Source organism: Sebastes fasciatus, chromosome 2, assembly GCF_043250625.1.
Source record: "Sebastes fasciatus isolate fSebFas1 chromosome 2, fSebFas1.pri, whole genome shotgun sequence".
Classification (NCBI taxonomy): domain Eukaryota; kingdom Metazoa; phylum Chordata; class Actinopteri; order Perciformes; family Sebastidae; genus Sebastes; species Sebastes fasciatus.
Window position 1 is genome coordinate 20,409,255 of NC_133796.1, and position 15,722 is coordinate 20,424,976.

The 15,722-nt window shown below is 41.0% G+C and overlaps 2 protein-coding genes across 5 annotated transcripts in view; both read left to right on the plus strand.

The window, feature by feature from the left end:
• Nucleotides 1-6,132, plus strand: part of hipk3b (homeodomain interacting protein kinase 3b) — a 44,542-nt gene extending 38,410 nt beyond the window's left edge. For 2 of the 4 annotated variants that reach the window (XM_074613553.1, XM_074613561.1), the window contains exons 12-17: nt 61-378; nt 464-610; nt 713-972; nt 1,258-1,309; nt 2,185-2,318; nt 4,068-6,132. In XM_074613553.1, the coding sequence (XP_074469654.1) occupies nt 61-378; nt 464-610; nt 713-972; nt 1,258-1,309; nt 2,185-2,318; nt 4,068-4,579 (1,423 nt within the window). In that variant the 3' untranslated portion in view covers nt 4,580-6,132. The remainder of the gene's footprint in view (nt 1-60; nt 379-463; nt 611-712; nt 973-1,257; nt 1,310-2,184; nt 2,319-4,067) is intronic. The other 2 variants (XM_074613571.1, XM_074613579.1) reach the window with 1 other exon arrangement.
• Nucleotides 6,133-11,002: 4,870 nt separating this feature from the next.
• Nucleotides 11,003-15,722, plus strand: part of kiaa1549lb (KIAA1549-like b) — an 80,462-nt gene continuing 75,742 nt past the window's right edge. The window contains exon 1 of the mRNA XM_074613590.1: nt 11,003-11,838. Within this exon, the coding sequence (XP_074469691.1) occupies nt 11,631-11,838 (208 nt within the window). The 5' untranslated portion in view covers nt 11,003-11,630. The remainder of the gene's footprint in view (nt 11,839-15,722) is intronic.

Sequence of the window (15,722 nt, forward strand, 5' to 3'; positions counted from 1 at the left end):
ACAGATATAAACACTAAAACAGGTTCTTCCTTTCTGAAAGTGACTTGTTTTCTTCTATAGGGGCAGCAACTTCTCCCAAAACACAAACGTCCAAAATTTAGCATGCCAGTCCCCAAAGATGGCCGACACAGCGAAGAATGTGCAGCAAGTAGAAGCCAGATGCCCAGAGGAAGGGCGTACTGCTGGAGAGGAGCGAGGAACAGAGCAGGTGGAGGAGGATGATTTGAACTGCTGTAAAGTGGAGCCGGACTGTGAGGAGCTTTCAGTTTCGCAGGAGCAGCGGCAGGCCATGGTGATCTCTGATCTAGTTAGCCCGACTGTTAGCGTCATCAGTATCAGCAGCGACGAAGAGGAGAGCGCGCAGAGACACATGGGGGAGTGAGTACTGACCATCAGGTTTGATATTTCTAAATTGGTTCTAAAAATGTTGTGTCTTATTGTATTTGTCTCTGTTTGCACACAGGTGTAAGGGCAGTGCAGATTGTGAGGCGTGTCAGAGCACCGTCAGTATGGAGAGAGTCTGCTCCCTCAGCAGTCCAGACAGCACGCTCAGCACCAGCTCTTCAGCCTCAGCCCAGTCCAGCACCTCACCCTGCAAACACCCCAACAGGTACGGTCAATGCAACCGATTCAAACAAAGCTCCTACAAAATGTTTTTTTCCTGGTTGTGCATTAGCCGTAAACTCCTTCCTCATTGGTTACCCTCTTGCAGTATGTCAGACGATGAACAGGAGAGTGGTTGTGACACAGTGGACAGCTCGCCTGCCTCGGACGCCTCTGGCCATAGCAACAGTCCCTTCACACAGCGACGCTTCATCGCCGACGGCAACCAGAACTGCGAGCCCCGCGTTGCGTGCGTTGCCCCGGAGACCGAGCCCAGCAGGCCGACAGTTCGTACCGTTGTGGTGCCTCCAATGAGGGTGCAGAACAACAACTACTACCCTGCTGCCTGTGAAACATACGGCAACACAGGTAAAACTGGACATATGATGAAATCCATTCAGTATGTTGACCTAACAATGCTTATTAGATGTTAAGTCTACAGGCTGAAAACGTGCCTTGATATACTTAGGAACTGCTGAACGTGACCTGTGTGGCCTCTGTATTAGACCCAGACACCTTTTTTTTCTGCACACTCAGCTGCTTTGTGTGTGAAGTACACTCTGATGGTGTTATCCACTCAGAAGACTAGCAAGTTCATGAGTAGGTCATGCTAGCTCAGAGATCCAGTCACCACTGCTGCTGTCTGCTCCACAGGTCACATGGCCTGGGATTACGCTGTCTTTGTAGACCACAGAGGTTCTCACAGGTGATTATGGGTGACCTGCTCTGTGAAGTATCTGCTCTCATCTCTGGAGTGGATATTTGTTTGCTGTCATCAGTCTTTTACTCTGGCTCCAGACTGACTCTGAGTGCCTCTCTATCTGTGTGGTTCTGCACTTTTTAAAGCTATATAAGACATGCGTAAATTGCCCCACAATGATTAATGTCCTGAATAAAATATTCAAAACATGGATGTGTCAAGCAGAGAACACATTTTCTGGCTGTCATAAACAAATAAATGCTTGATGAATGTTTCTTTCTGGTGTTAAAGTGGAGTGACGCATGCAATATGTAGGCTTTATTAACAGCTGGGATATCGCTGTCTTTCACAGCAACTGACTACATTTAAAACCTCTTCATAGGTGTTTTAAAGTGGAGGGTTCAACTGTAAATCCTCAGAAAAAATCATGCAGAGCCTTTCATGTCAACCCTCAATCTATTGCAACTAAAGCCCCACATAAAAGGGCAGAGCTTGCTATTCTCGTGCTACCAGGTGTATTTATAGCTGATGTCTGACCCCACTATAAGCTCCATGAGCAAGCTTAGTTACCATCACCTCCCAGATCCCCCCAAACATATCTATTTATAATCCCCTAGATCATATTAAGAGGACAGAGATGCCACTATTTTTAAAGGTCTGGACCTGATCAAACAGCTGAAATCACTGATAAGCCTACAAAGTCACAAATGTTGTCATTTCTGCAGTTGTATCCAGTCCCTGGTTGCTTCCTCTCTGCCTGCCCTTACTTACATCGTGATATTGATAGCGGGACATCAAATTGTCTGCATTAACACGTCATCTCCATCTCTCTGTGTTTCTCCGTCCGTCCCTCTCTACGTGACCTCCTACCTCGGTCTTAGAGTATTCATGCCAGTCCATAGGGCGAGGCATTCCTGGGCGGCATCATCACCACTCCACTCCCCTCCTCAACCGGCCGCAGAAGATCAACCCTGCATTCCAGCCCCATCAACAGCAGCCTATCGGCTTTGGGCAGGTGAGACCATGCATTACGCAATCACAAACACATATACACAAGAGTAAGTAAACATACACAGGGTCCCCATGCGTCCTGGAAAACAGGTATATTGTGTCCATTACTCCCACCCATGTTAGAAACTCTGATATGATTGTGACACAAAATGTTCTGTAAAAGTCCTGTAAAAGTATCTCCAGAAAAGATTGGGAACCCTGATACACAACTTTTTATATTTCATGCCTTAAGGGTTGTTGGCTGCAGAGAGAAATTGGGGACATTTGGCCCCATTGATGAAGCACAATACAGAGTATAAGCATTTGTATGGCCAAAGAGAAATTATGTTTATCGAAGATGGCAAAATCTATTTCATTTTCATAAGAAAACAGATTGCCGGGGTAAAAGTACTAATGCATCACCTCGGTTTAATCACTGGCAGAGGTAATGCTTTGGACAGGGTGTCCCACTGAACACAACTGGCAGTATTTGCTTGTGGGAAGTCTCATTTTATAACCTATCAAATCATTGTAGCCTGCATCTGCCCTGAAATGTGAAGAAGTGAAGAAGTTAGCAAATTCTACCAGAGAGTGCAAGTTCTAAAGTGGATGTGACTACACTCTGTACATTTAGGTGATAAAAAGCACATTTGAATTGCAAATATGTCCTTTTTTATAGCAGAGCGGGAGCCAAGAGCACACTTCATACTGTAAATGGATTTTAATTCATCTGCCACAGTAGCTTTTGTCGCTAACACATCAGCCAGCTCCGCTCAGAATTACTCACAGCTGGCGGTTGAACATTTCCAACTGTGTTTAAGGGTGAAGGCATTTCACTGCTAATACTGCTTACTTAGTGGATTGCCAGTAAGACAAAGGGAATGAATAGAATATTTTAATCTTATACACACACAGTAAGATGAGGTGAATGTCAGGATTGGTAACGACTAGGGCTGTCAATCGATTGAAATATTAAATCGCGATTATTGGCATGATTGTCTATAGTTGATCGCAATGTCGCAAATTAATTGCATGTTTTTTATCCGTTCATAATGTACCTCAAAGAGAGATTTGTCAAGTATTTCATGCTCTTATCAACATGGGAGTGGGAAAATATGCTTGCTTTATGTAAATGTATGTCTTTATTTATCATTGGAAAATCAATTAACACAAAACGATGACAAATATTGTTCAGAAACCCTCACAGGTACTGCATTTAGCATACAAAACATGCTCAAAGCATGGCAAACTCAAGCCCAACAGGCAACAACAGCTGTCAGTGTGCTGACTTGACTATAACTTGCCTCAAACTGCATGTGATTATCATAAAGTAGGCATGTCTGTAAAGGGGAGACTCGTGGGTACCCAAAGAACCCATTTTCACCCCTTTGAAAATGGCCATGACAGTTTTTCCTCGCCAAAATTTAGCGCAAGTTCGGAGCGTTATTTAACCTCCTTTGCGACAAGATGGTACCAATGGATACCTTAAGTTTTTTCTAGTTTCATGTGATACCAGCATCTTCACTCTAGCTTTAAAATTGAGCACATTACAACCTCCGAAAGATCAATTGCTTTAATGTGTTAAAGAAAGGCGTAAAAACAAATTTGCATTAACGTGTTATTATCGCGTTAACTTTGACAGCCCGAGTCATGACATATTAGAGACACAACATTGACATGTAAAAATGTGGAAACGGCAGCATCTAGTTGCTCGTAAAGACAAACTCTGTCGATGAAGATGGTGAATCTGATTAGCGGGTATTCTCTCTCTCAGGTGCAGCATTTCGGTTCCTGCCATCAGGAATGGAACGGCAACTTTACCCACCGGAGACCACAGGCCTATATCCCTCCCACCATGCATGGGCACACATTCACCCTGTCCCACAACAGCCCAAACCACACCGCGGGCCCCCACCCCCACCTTGGGGGCCACCCGCACACCCAGCCCACCTTACTGTCCTACCCGTCGGCTGGTCCTCTGGTCACGGCTGCCCCCGTGGCCCACCTCCTGGCTTCCCCCGTAGCCTCCCGCCCCGTCCTCCAGCCCACCTACAGCATCTCCCACCCGGCAGGCATCGTGCATCAGGTCACAATGGGCATCAACCCCCGGCTGCTGCCCTCCCCCACCTTGCACCCCCAGGGCCAATTCAAGCCCCTCTTTCCCCCGCACTCCTACATTGCCTCGCCCGCCTACGCCAGTTTCCCTCTCAGCCCCACCAAAATAAACCAGTACCCTTACATCTGAGCATGGCTGCCCAGGTACCCTTTATACCACCTGAGGGCTAAGTGAGCAGGGCGAAATCTATCTTAAAACCACAAAACATGGTTTTCATTTCCTAAACCATGGCACAACCACAGAGAAAGCAAGCTATTTTTTGAATCATGTAGACTTGGGTGTAATTGAACTTCAAGCTTTAAAAAAAAAAAAAAAAGAGTTCCAATGGTTGGAGATGATTTGGGCAAATATAAAGAAGGAAATAATGTATGAATGATTGAATGAAAGAATGAATGAGTAGTTAAACTCACACTTAATGTGTTTTTTGCACATTTGATATATATCTTTGCATTGGATCTTCTACGAATACTCCTCAAAACAGGTAAAATAATTGGGGTGGTGTTGAATAGTTAGACTTTGCACCCCTGATCCCAGCTATTTTTCTATATTGCCTTCTTACGTGTGCAAGATATTTGTAAAGCCATCCCAGTCTCTAGCTCTAGATCGACAGATGCACACGTCGTCCACAGTGTATGTTGTACTGCGTTTGAAGTATTTGTACCTTTTCGGTGTCTTTTTGGTGTTAGCAATGTCAAGTCAATTAACCGATTTATATAGGGTTGTTCCTCACGCTGCATGTGGTCTTGCATGAGCAAAAATGTAAACGGAAAGATGCATAGACGTTGCTCTTATTGTTTGTGTCACAAGACTCGCTGCATTGTATAACTGTCCCCAGCCATAGTGCCTTACATATTTGAGGTTGTTAATGTTACTACTTATATATGACTATATACATGAATATTAATGTACTGGACTGCAGCACTTGAAATTCCAATCAGTCAATGCATCCTATGTGTGAGTATATATATGCACACGTGTATATGTCCATGCATAGCCTGCATGGATGTGATGTATCGCGGATAGCGGTGCTTATCTTTTTGGAGTCGGTGTATATTTCAGTGTGTAGTGTGTAGTGAGTTACTTTTTCTGTTCTTTCAAGAAGAACAGCATGCTTTGCTGTTGCGAATGCTTACTGTTTCATTAAAAAAAAACATTAGTTTTTTTTTCCGTTCTCCCTTTTCCCCCGAATGAACTAGTGTACAAAGTGCAAGTACTGAGTATTGCTTAATATTTGATAATCACTTTCTATTTAGTGAAACTATTATTACGAAACAGTATTTGTACTGTTTGATGAAACTGCAATACAATCTAAATAGTCGTTGATTCGTTTTTTCTTTTTCGTCTTTTCATTTTGAGTGTTTTCACTTTGTTTCTTAGATGTTTAGAAGTGTGGTGGGCATGGCTTTGATTAGGTAAGGAGAAAAAAATGCAAAATTAATTCACGGTATGGGATTTTCTAAGCCTGAGCAAACCATGCAGTATTCGATATACACACATATATGGACATATATTATAGAGCTAGACTATTTAGTACAGATGCTTGATAAGGTGTGAGTTAATTGTGTGCAATTCTCTCATTTATGCATGTGTGACAAAGTTAACTTTTTCCCTTTACATTATACCATTTGTTAAAGGCTTAAGGCTTATCGGTGTCGACTGCTTATTTTATACATTCCGTCAGGGAGGATATATACATATATATATATATATGATGGTAGCACCAGTCTATATATATGTAGATATGCTGTGTGTGCATTTTATCTGTTCATTTTACTAGTTATGTGTGTGTTTTTTTTGTCTTTTATTTTCAAATGAAGTTGCTTGTGCAGCACCAAAGACTGTAATTCATTTCCTGAGCAAGGTAGCTATTCTGTTTGCATAGACCTCAGTTATACTGTAGTTGTAGAATGGGGTTAAATTAAAACAAACAAAAAAATTGTATTTAAAAAAAACAAAAAAAACAAAAAAACGGCAGAGGTTTTGTCTAGCTTATTGGGCAATTAATAAGTCGTATCATTTCTTTCTTGAATGTATCATAGATAAGCTGCTACATGATGATTGCCACTTCGATAGCTGTGAAATTAGGTGATTTCTCTGAGTTTAAACCTAGCGTTGCTATTTTTGTATAGGTCCCTAATTATCTGAAATAGAAGTGGTTTTGATTTTTGTGTTTTGCGTTCATATTTGGAGTGTCATTGTAACTACTGTATTGCTGATGATGAACATTAGTTGCATTTGTTGTTTCTCGGGGTGTGTGTTTTTGCATCAGTATTTTATCCTTATTAACCTTTCGGGCTCATCACTGCATATAAATGATGTATCGATGTAACTTAATTTTTTGTATGTTTTCATATTGACGTTTTGTACACATCTAAAGCTGTAGCTTGCAGGACTGATTTAACTTTTTCATTGTGTGTATATACGGTATACTAGCAGTACTCTGTTGTGTGTTACAGGAGCACTGTGAGATGCCAGAAAAACAAAATTCATTATGTTCATTGAAAAGCTTCTGTAATGTTTCCACCGACTACACACTCGCCACTAAGCACTCATACAAGGTAGTCAGGCTTGTAAGGGTTTGGGGGGTGATTAGACTGTGTGTCCAAAATTAAATTCAGCCCAGTGTTTCTGTTCCAAAATAATGTTGTTCTACTGTTTCAAATTGATTTGAACAAATATTTATTGCAACCTTTTTTTAACTGTTCAATGTTATATCTGGCTAGAGTTTCACAGTTTGTTGTTCTAAACTGCCTTGTGTTCGGATCGCTCTCCCCTTTATGAGTGTCTCATATCAAAAAATGATGTTTTGTCCACAACAGAACTGTGGCCATTGTTATGTGTTCCTTATCGAAATTGAGACAGTGTGAGCAGCACTGTGTATGTGCCTTGAGCTTCAGAAAAGTGAGAATTCAAGAAGGTGATTCTTCACCTCTTATTTGAGGAGGAAGGCATAGAATCCACTAAAACATCCGTTACCGTATAGAGTAGACAGTCTTTTAACGGCCACACGACCAGGAATAAACACAAAACACATAATAGGATTTCATCTTGGTGTCATTCCAGGGACTTGTACTCCTCTGATCAGCTTGTAGACACGACAGAGGACATGTACACCCGGTGGTGGTGCTCCTCTTGTTTCAGATATAGCCGCCACCAAAGCCTCTCTGTGATAACACACACTTTGAATGATATGACACTCAACGATCTTTGGATAGTCACTCTGGCTGCTCAGCAGATGCAATACTTTACATTGTGCGGTCATTGCACCACCAAGTGTTCTTAGATAATCTCCATGCTTTACATTACCTTGCATGTACACCTAAATTGCTTCACTTTGTCTGCCTAGAAGCTGTCTGCTCAGAGCAGCTTTTCCATCACGCAAAGTTATTAAGACAGAGCGGAAGTAACCGGAGCACAGTTGACAACACTGGCTCTTTAAAAAAATCAGAGGAGCCGTGCTTTATATCCAGTCTTGTCTGGATGTTTATTCTGTGTTCTGGATGGATTATTGTGGTTTCTCTGCACACAGTCAGTCATGAGTGCAATACTCCACATTTAAACACTGACATTGATACGGCTGTATGTATTTTGAAAGCTTTGTTTTCTTACCTGTACGCTTTACTGATCATACTCGAGTATCAATTTTGGGAAAGAAAAAGCTTATGACGACAAGGCATGAACTTGGCAGATTAGTGCTTGAAATAGTTCCCCAGTAATAATAAGCATGTGAAATGTAATCTGTGTTTTGATTCCTCCAAAGGTATTCACCAGCAATGCGCCTGCATAAACTCTCCCATACTTGTTAGGAAAAGAATGGATGCAAGAGGAGAGAAATCTTAAAACTGTTTTTAATTTACCACACGATTGACACCTTGGGTTTTATGGATAACTTCTTTTTTTTTTTATTTGAGGATTCATGTAACATTTAACAGATAAAACAGTCGTTTGTAAAATTACTATTAAAGTTATGACTTTGATACCAGAAAACAAATCCTCTGCTGCGGTATTATCCTTTAGAGATGTTAATTCAGGGTCTGTATTAGTCTAAATGTACTACTGTGTTACTCTTTGATTTGATTTGATGAGGTTTTGTTTTGCTCAAGCTCTTATTTTTCTGGTCATCTATCAATTTCAGAGTTAATTCACACTGCAAGTTATGGAATCATCTGTTTAGATTGCTCATCAAATAGAAATCTGAACTGTTACTGTTTTAATACCTGTAGTTTTTATTTTTGTGGCTTTGTTTTTTTGTTTCATTTTGCTTTTTTTATTTTGTGCTACACTAGTTTGCCATGTAGCAATTGCACTGTGCAATATTTACAGTATGAGGACTGGGAAAACTAACTCTATGGATGTGATGTCTCTTTACAGTTTGCGATAGTGTTTCCTCTCTAGTTCTCAGTGATTTAGGTGTGACCAAGCCTTCTCTACTTTGTCACATTAAGCGGGTTTTCCAGGTGACTCTTTTGGTGAGTGTCAAAATAAGACTTTATGGTGTATTATTAAGATTCACTTTGAATTAAAAAAAATCTATTGACGCAGCTCTTTTTGACTTGGTCTTTTTTCCTATCATTTTATTAATGCAGGTGCTTTTCTTGTATTGAACACATGGAAAACAAATCTAACTGATCATAAAGCAACTTGTCAACCTCAAACAAAGCACATTGTACTCCAGTGGTTCATCTCATCTGCAACTGACGATTACTTTTTTATTATTGATTTATTGGATTTTATTATGTCAGAAATATTTGTGGGTTAATTGATCAATCCTCTTTTCTCTAAAATCTAAGATGTTAAATTTGAAATGATACAGATGGCAGCTATGAATGACAAACAGAGAAAAGCAGCAAATCCTCACATTTGAGGAACTGTAACCAGAGAGTATTTGGTATTTTTGTTTAATTAAATATATTAAGGATTAATTGATAATCAGAATTGTTGTGGATTAGTTTTCTGTCAAATAATGGATTAATTGAATTAGCATTTCTGCTCCACAGAAAAATAAATAGAAATTTGAGCATTTCATGCTGCAATGTCATAACTGTGCAAACCCCATCTGCCAATGATGATGAAGATCATTTTGGTATGATCAAAAGCCCCAGAACAGCTGCTAAATTGACCTTATGGCAAGATCCCAAATGAGTTAATATGGACCAGCACATCATTGTTCATCCTGGATTCCATGCAAAACAAAAAATGTATATATATTATTACTACATGTATAACACATTTGCACACTTACACAAACAACACATTATACACACCTTATTGCACTTTATATGCACATTATTTATATTATATTATATTGTATTTTATTTTACTGTATTGTTACTTTTTAATGTATCTCTATGCTGCTATGTTGAGGAGCCAAAACAAAATGATTTTACTCTCTTATACCTTTTGTATTGAGATGTAACAATAAGGGAATCTTGAATCTACTAAATCAATTATGCAATTATTATTTTTAATAATGTAATACACTATAGCCTACATCAAAAGTCCAGATTATTTTCAGAAGATGTTTATGATGAATTCTTCTTGTCAAATGGGGTTGGTCTGATCTTCTACACCAGCCATAATTTGCATTAGCAAGTACTATAGACAGACCCAGAAGAGTAGTTTTACCTCAATTAAATGAATTAAATGTATTCAATGAATTCAAATTAAATTTTGGACTTCAAGCTTCTTTTTTAAAATTTAATCTCAATTAAATTTGTTCAATACAATTTGGGGAGAGTGAATTAAGAGGTTTTTTTTGACAGTGAGGAAAGACAGCTTTATACTGTATTTGTATACCTTTAGTAACATTTAACATAAATGAACTTCGTAATGATGAACAGGAGAAATGTGCATGCGAAATTATATCAAAGTATGTATCAAATTGTGCAACAATTATGCTTTCAAATCCATGATGTAGGCTATGCTGTCCCCAAATCACCCAAATGGTACAACAACAAAAAGGGTCTGTTTACACAAAAGGCTTTGCAATGCCTCCCTGGAATCATGTGATATAACCTTATTTCCTCCACAGTTGGATAGGAAACATCTTTAATATTACAGAAATGTATCATGTATTGGGCATTTTTATTTTTTATTTATGGCAAGAAAGCTTACACAAGATGGATATTCAAAAACTCTCCCACAATCATCCTTAAATCACCCTGTATAGTACATTTTCTGGGTGTGTGCTGCCATCTAGTGGCGGTAAGGAGGAGTAGCCTGCAAACAGCAACACAATTCAGGTGTTGCCTTCATGACACATTGAAAGCCTTAGTAGAGGTAAAGAAAAAAAACTATAAAGTCTCCCTCAGTCTTGTGAAGGGCTCATTGCATGGGTGGAAAAAAAGTACAAAATGCAAGTCTCCCTCAAAAAATAATCCAAGGCACACTTTAGTGTTTGAACAAAATTAAAATGCCTTTATTTTACTATTATTATTATTATTATTATTATAATTATTTGTAAAATAAAGGCATTTTAATTTTGTTCAAACACTACAGTGTGCCTTGGATTATTTTTTGAGGGAGACTTGCATTTTGTACTTTTTCCAACCCATGCAATGAGCCCTTCACAAGACTGAAATACACCTGAAGCAATCCAAAGAGCATCTGTATGTGATTACCACAGAGACCCAGCAGGGCTTCTACTCCATTGTCTTCACTATAAAGTCTCCCTTTTGAATATTAATACACCTTATGCCTAAACAAAGCTTAAAATGTGCCCAGCTTCACAGGGAGTAGTGTGTGTATCTTCATCCAGCCAGCAGAGGTCGCCCTACAGACAGGCTGCTGCTCTCTTTAGACTTTCTCCTCACAATTAGCCTGCTGGAACACAACAGAGGCTAATTAGCTCAGTTTGAGACCAGGAGGGGTGTTATTGGACTTTAAAACCAGTGACCCAGCAGCTCCTATATCCTTAAAATTGCGTCCCCAGAGTGCACCCAAATGCCTCTCTCATCATCCATCTGGAGCAGGTCTGCATCATGAGGAAGGTTACAGCCAGCAGCAGCTAAATGTCAAACCTTTGGCAAAGTGTGCGCGCCTCCCTGCGCCACTCGGTGCTGATGGGTGGACCGAGCGGAGCGGAGGAGCGATAAGAGGAGCGTTTTCCTTCATTTACCTCCACCACCTCCATCCTCCCAATCCTCCAGCCTTGGACACCGCGACGAGGATTGATCCGATGTATTATTTACGACCGAAACTTCAGCAACTTCTCCACTGGATATGGCTCCCGGTTTGAGGAGCGGGCGGAGGACAGCAGGTCACCCCGGTGATGGGCGCTCCTCTCCCCGGTGGAGGAGGACGGATGCCGGCTTAGAGGGGAGGTGTTTGAGGAGGACCAGGTGCAGGCGAGCCGGGATGCTCGCACACAACTGTCTGCTGTCTGTGGGGATGCTTGCACTTCTTGTCCGGTGTGCTTTGGCTGCAGAGGGTAAGCACACATTAAGCCATTAGACCCTCTGAGTTGGAAACATATACTGGGTGGAAAAAACCTTTTGTTTCACACACAGTGCATGCAGCGTTTTGTAATCCTGCTGCTCGGTGCATGATTCACATGCACGGGCTCATTTTTTATATCAAAGAAAAGGCACCTCTTTGTATAATGCTGTGGCATGCACAAGGTTGTTATTGCATTGCAATTTGCTGCAGTCAGAGGAGAGAGTGTCCAAATGGCTATTATTCAGCATTCATCCTTCCTTCTTCTTACTGACCACACTGGCATGTTGTGTGAGAGAGATGGTGTTGATGCTGCTGGACTGGGCAGGGTTATGCTTGTACGTGATGTAACTCTCTGTCACCTAACATAATCTCCCCACCTGATCCTGATGCCAGCCAACTCTTTTGTCTCTCTCTGATCATCATCATCAGATTGCACTGCACATATACTTGAACCTCTGCTCCTTCCTCTCTGCAGCTGTGGACTCATTATCTCAACTTTGTCTCCCATCTCAACTTCACTGGCTTTGTTCTGCAATGGGCATTTCATTTAGGTTGCATGTATTATTGTGTGCATATAATAAGCTTAAGGGAGTTTTATTGTGGGAATGCAGTGCAGTCACAGTAACAGTCAGTGTTTCAGTCAGAGCATCTGGGTCAGCTCTAATGACACACATACTGTATAGCCCACTGGAGGTCTGTGTGTCTCTGGCGGCATGGAGAGGCAGCTGGGGTAAGGTTGGCCGACATAGCTGCCCTTCAACCGTGAACGCTTGAAAGAAATGGCTTCACTGCAACAGACAATTCATCTCTGCATCACCCCTTTTCTTCCTTCCCCCCTCATGTGAATATTTACACCACCTCAGTGTGGATGGCTTTAAAAGAACAGAACAAAACCAGATGTTTAGTGTTAAGTGTGTGTGTGTATCTGCTCCATCGCATCCTTCTCCAGCCTGCAAACCGTGATGTAGTGGCTGTAGTCTCACCTCTGCTGATGCACTGCTACAGTAGCAGAGTCTCCTCCTTCTCCTCCTCCTCCTCTTCCTCCTCCCTCCCACCTCCTCCTTCTCACAGTCAGCACATCCATTCTTAAACACATGAGCCCAGCAGCAGCAGCAGCAGCACCTGAGCTATACAGTACATATTTGGTTAAAGAACGTTTAGTATTCATCTACGTCAGAGACAAGAAACTGACTCTAGTGTTTTGTGTAGACATAAGAACTGAATGTTGGATTCTGTGGCCTTTTAAATTAGTTGACTGGATGTTTACAATGCTGTCTTTGTAGTAGTGTTACTGGTTTGAACATGGATGATGCACTCTTGGCACCAAAAAATGATCCTGGGTTTTCTTTACAGTCAAAATGTGTATTTTTTTTTTTTATGTTTCTTGTAAGGTAGCAGTTCTTGACTGAGCACACAGACAGACCTCAGCCCTCTCTTTGAATTACGTTTTATATACGGCTCAGTTATTTTAATGTAATTTTTCAGCTTTGGCTAATGCCAAATCTCCTCCTTCCATGGTTACTCACGGATCTTTAATGGGATCCATTAGTCATTGAATTAGGGATGCACCCATTCTGATGCGCTGGATCGGTATCGCCTCTGATACTGACCTTATTAAGTGGATAAAGCCATGATGTGACCAATGCACAATAAAGACCGTTTCTTTGTCAATGCCATTATGAAATTATTAGTGGTGCCCCCTTTTAGTTGATTATTCGAATAATTGATCATTTGGATCTCAGTCGACTAAGATTTCTTCAGTACTCATTTTTTTAGGCTTTTTTCATGCTGAATGACTTATTGCCAGGAAACTTATGAGCACATCGCTGGTAAACACAATATTTCAAGTGGTGGTGTGATTCTTTGTGGAAAATTTCAGTTTTTAAATCAACTAATGGTTTGGTCGACAAAATCGTATGAGTGTTAGAAATTAGAATTTCTTTGGTCAAGGACAGCCCAGAAATTATGTGTTTCCTCCATCAGTGACAGCGGGCCACCTCTGGCCTCATATTACCTTACATTAAAAATGATTCCAATGAGTCCTATATGCAGTGAGCTATACATATTTTAAATTTGGAAATTGGTGGTATTGGATTGATACTCAGGCATGAGATTAAATATTTTGACGACCGGAGGGCCATCTTCTAATATTGACCATAAATCACGACATGCCTTTAGGTGGGAAAACAAATCACATTACAGGTTGTCTAGTTGATGACATCTATCACATTGGTGGCTTCAGGCCAGTGTGTGTGTGTGTGTGTGTGTGTGTGTGTGTGAAATTTACTGAATGAAAAACATCAGTTGCTGTGAGCTGGTAATATCCTGACTCACAGCTTCCTCCCCTTAATGTGTGAAACCAGTACCACATGTGGTTACTATAGGAACGCCAATTTTTGTCCAACAAACCCCCCCCCTCCCCCCCTCAGCCTTAAACCCTTCAACAGCCAGTAGAGTAGAGGGCAGTTCAGGATGCAGTGGGTGGGTGTCCTGAGTAATGTGGCTGCAAAGATGAAGCTTTTGCATGCAGTTAGAGTGATCCTTAATGCACTTGCAGGATTTCTTGTCTGGTTTATGGCTTTCTCATAACACCACTGGTGAAATTATGCTCAGCAGCGTGAGGACACGCAGAAGAGCGAGCTAAGCAAAGGCATCTTTCTTTCTTTCTTCTGACGTCAGCTGTGTTTACTCCTACTACCAAATCCTGTCTTATGAGTGCTGACAGCTCGGTTTCGACAGGGGTTAACCTCACAGACTGATGCTATCCCTGTGCTGTTGCCACTTGTCAGTCATCACTTTTTGCTTAGGAATTCATTGAAAGGAGACATCATAGTAACATTCAAAGCCATTTCCTGTTTGCAATGCAGTCTGGGGCTTTTAGCCATAAAAATGACTGTTAACGTTGCTGTGGTTTGCCTCTGTTTCTTATTTTGTGTGGTTCGGGTTCTTGCAGTTTTCTTTCCCTCCTTCTAGTTTAGCCTTACTAAGGGCTGTCACAATGGTTAATGTTAAAATGACTTCCAGGAATTGGTTTTAAAGAACAACAACCATGACTCACCCCTGGTCTGATGAACTGTCTGCGCAAGCTCGGGGTTTTCAGGAGCACGCAGAGGACACGATTTCCCTGTTTATTTCCCCCGTTTCACCTCATTGCAGTGATTTAATGTGCGGCAGTTCATTATGCTGTGGGTAAGGCACGTCAGCGGGGCTTAAGACGTACGTGTGTGTGGTGTGTGTGTGCGCACAGTCAAGATAGATGGTGTCTCCTCAGGTGAGTCTTTCATTTGATTTGCACTCAGTCGTGATGCAAACATTAGTCTTTGTGAGCAGACAGATTGGGATATCAAATTGAAAAGTCAATTTACAAAACCAGTGATAAAAAAAAAGAAGCATTGTTTATATCTACTCGCAGTCCTCCATCTGTTTTCTTTTGCATGTTAGGCCGATGTTTTGACGGGGAGTCTGCGTGAGTTCCAGAAATGAAAAGGGCACAGAGTGTTATTAAGTAATTATATATATTAGTATTTCATATATTAGTACTGGCAATCATTTGGAGAGAGGCAAAGAACATTCATTGTTATCCTTCTCCGCTATTATTTACTCACAGGGCTCTTTTGAGTCTGTTTCTGTCAGATCTTGAAGAAAGTCAAAAGGTTTGCAGTCTTTTCTCCTTCAGCGCTGTAAACAAAGCAGGAAGCACTTTTACTACACATAGATGTAATGATAAGACAGCCAAACAGCCTCCTAATTAGTATCTTGGACCATCTGCCTGGCATTATCCCTGGTATAGTTCAGTGCAATCAGGGAATATTGTGTGTGTGGTGTGTGTGTGTTTCCCTCCAGTATCTCTCTGTACCTTTGCGCCTCTCTGTTCTA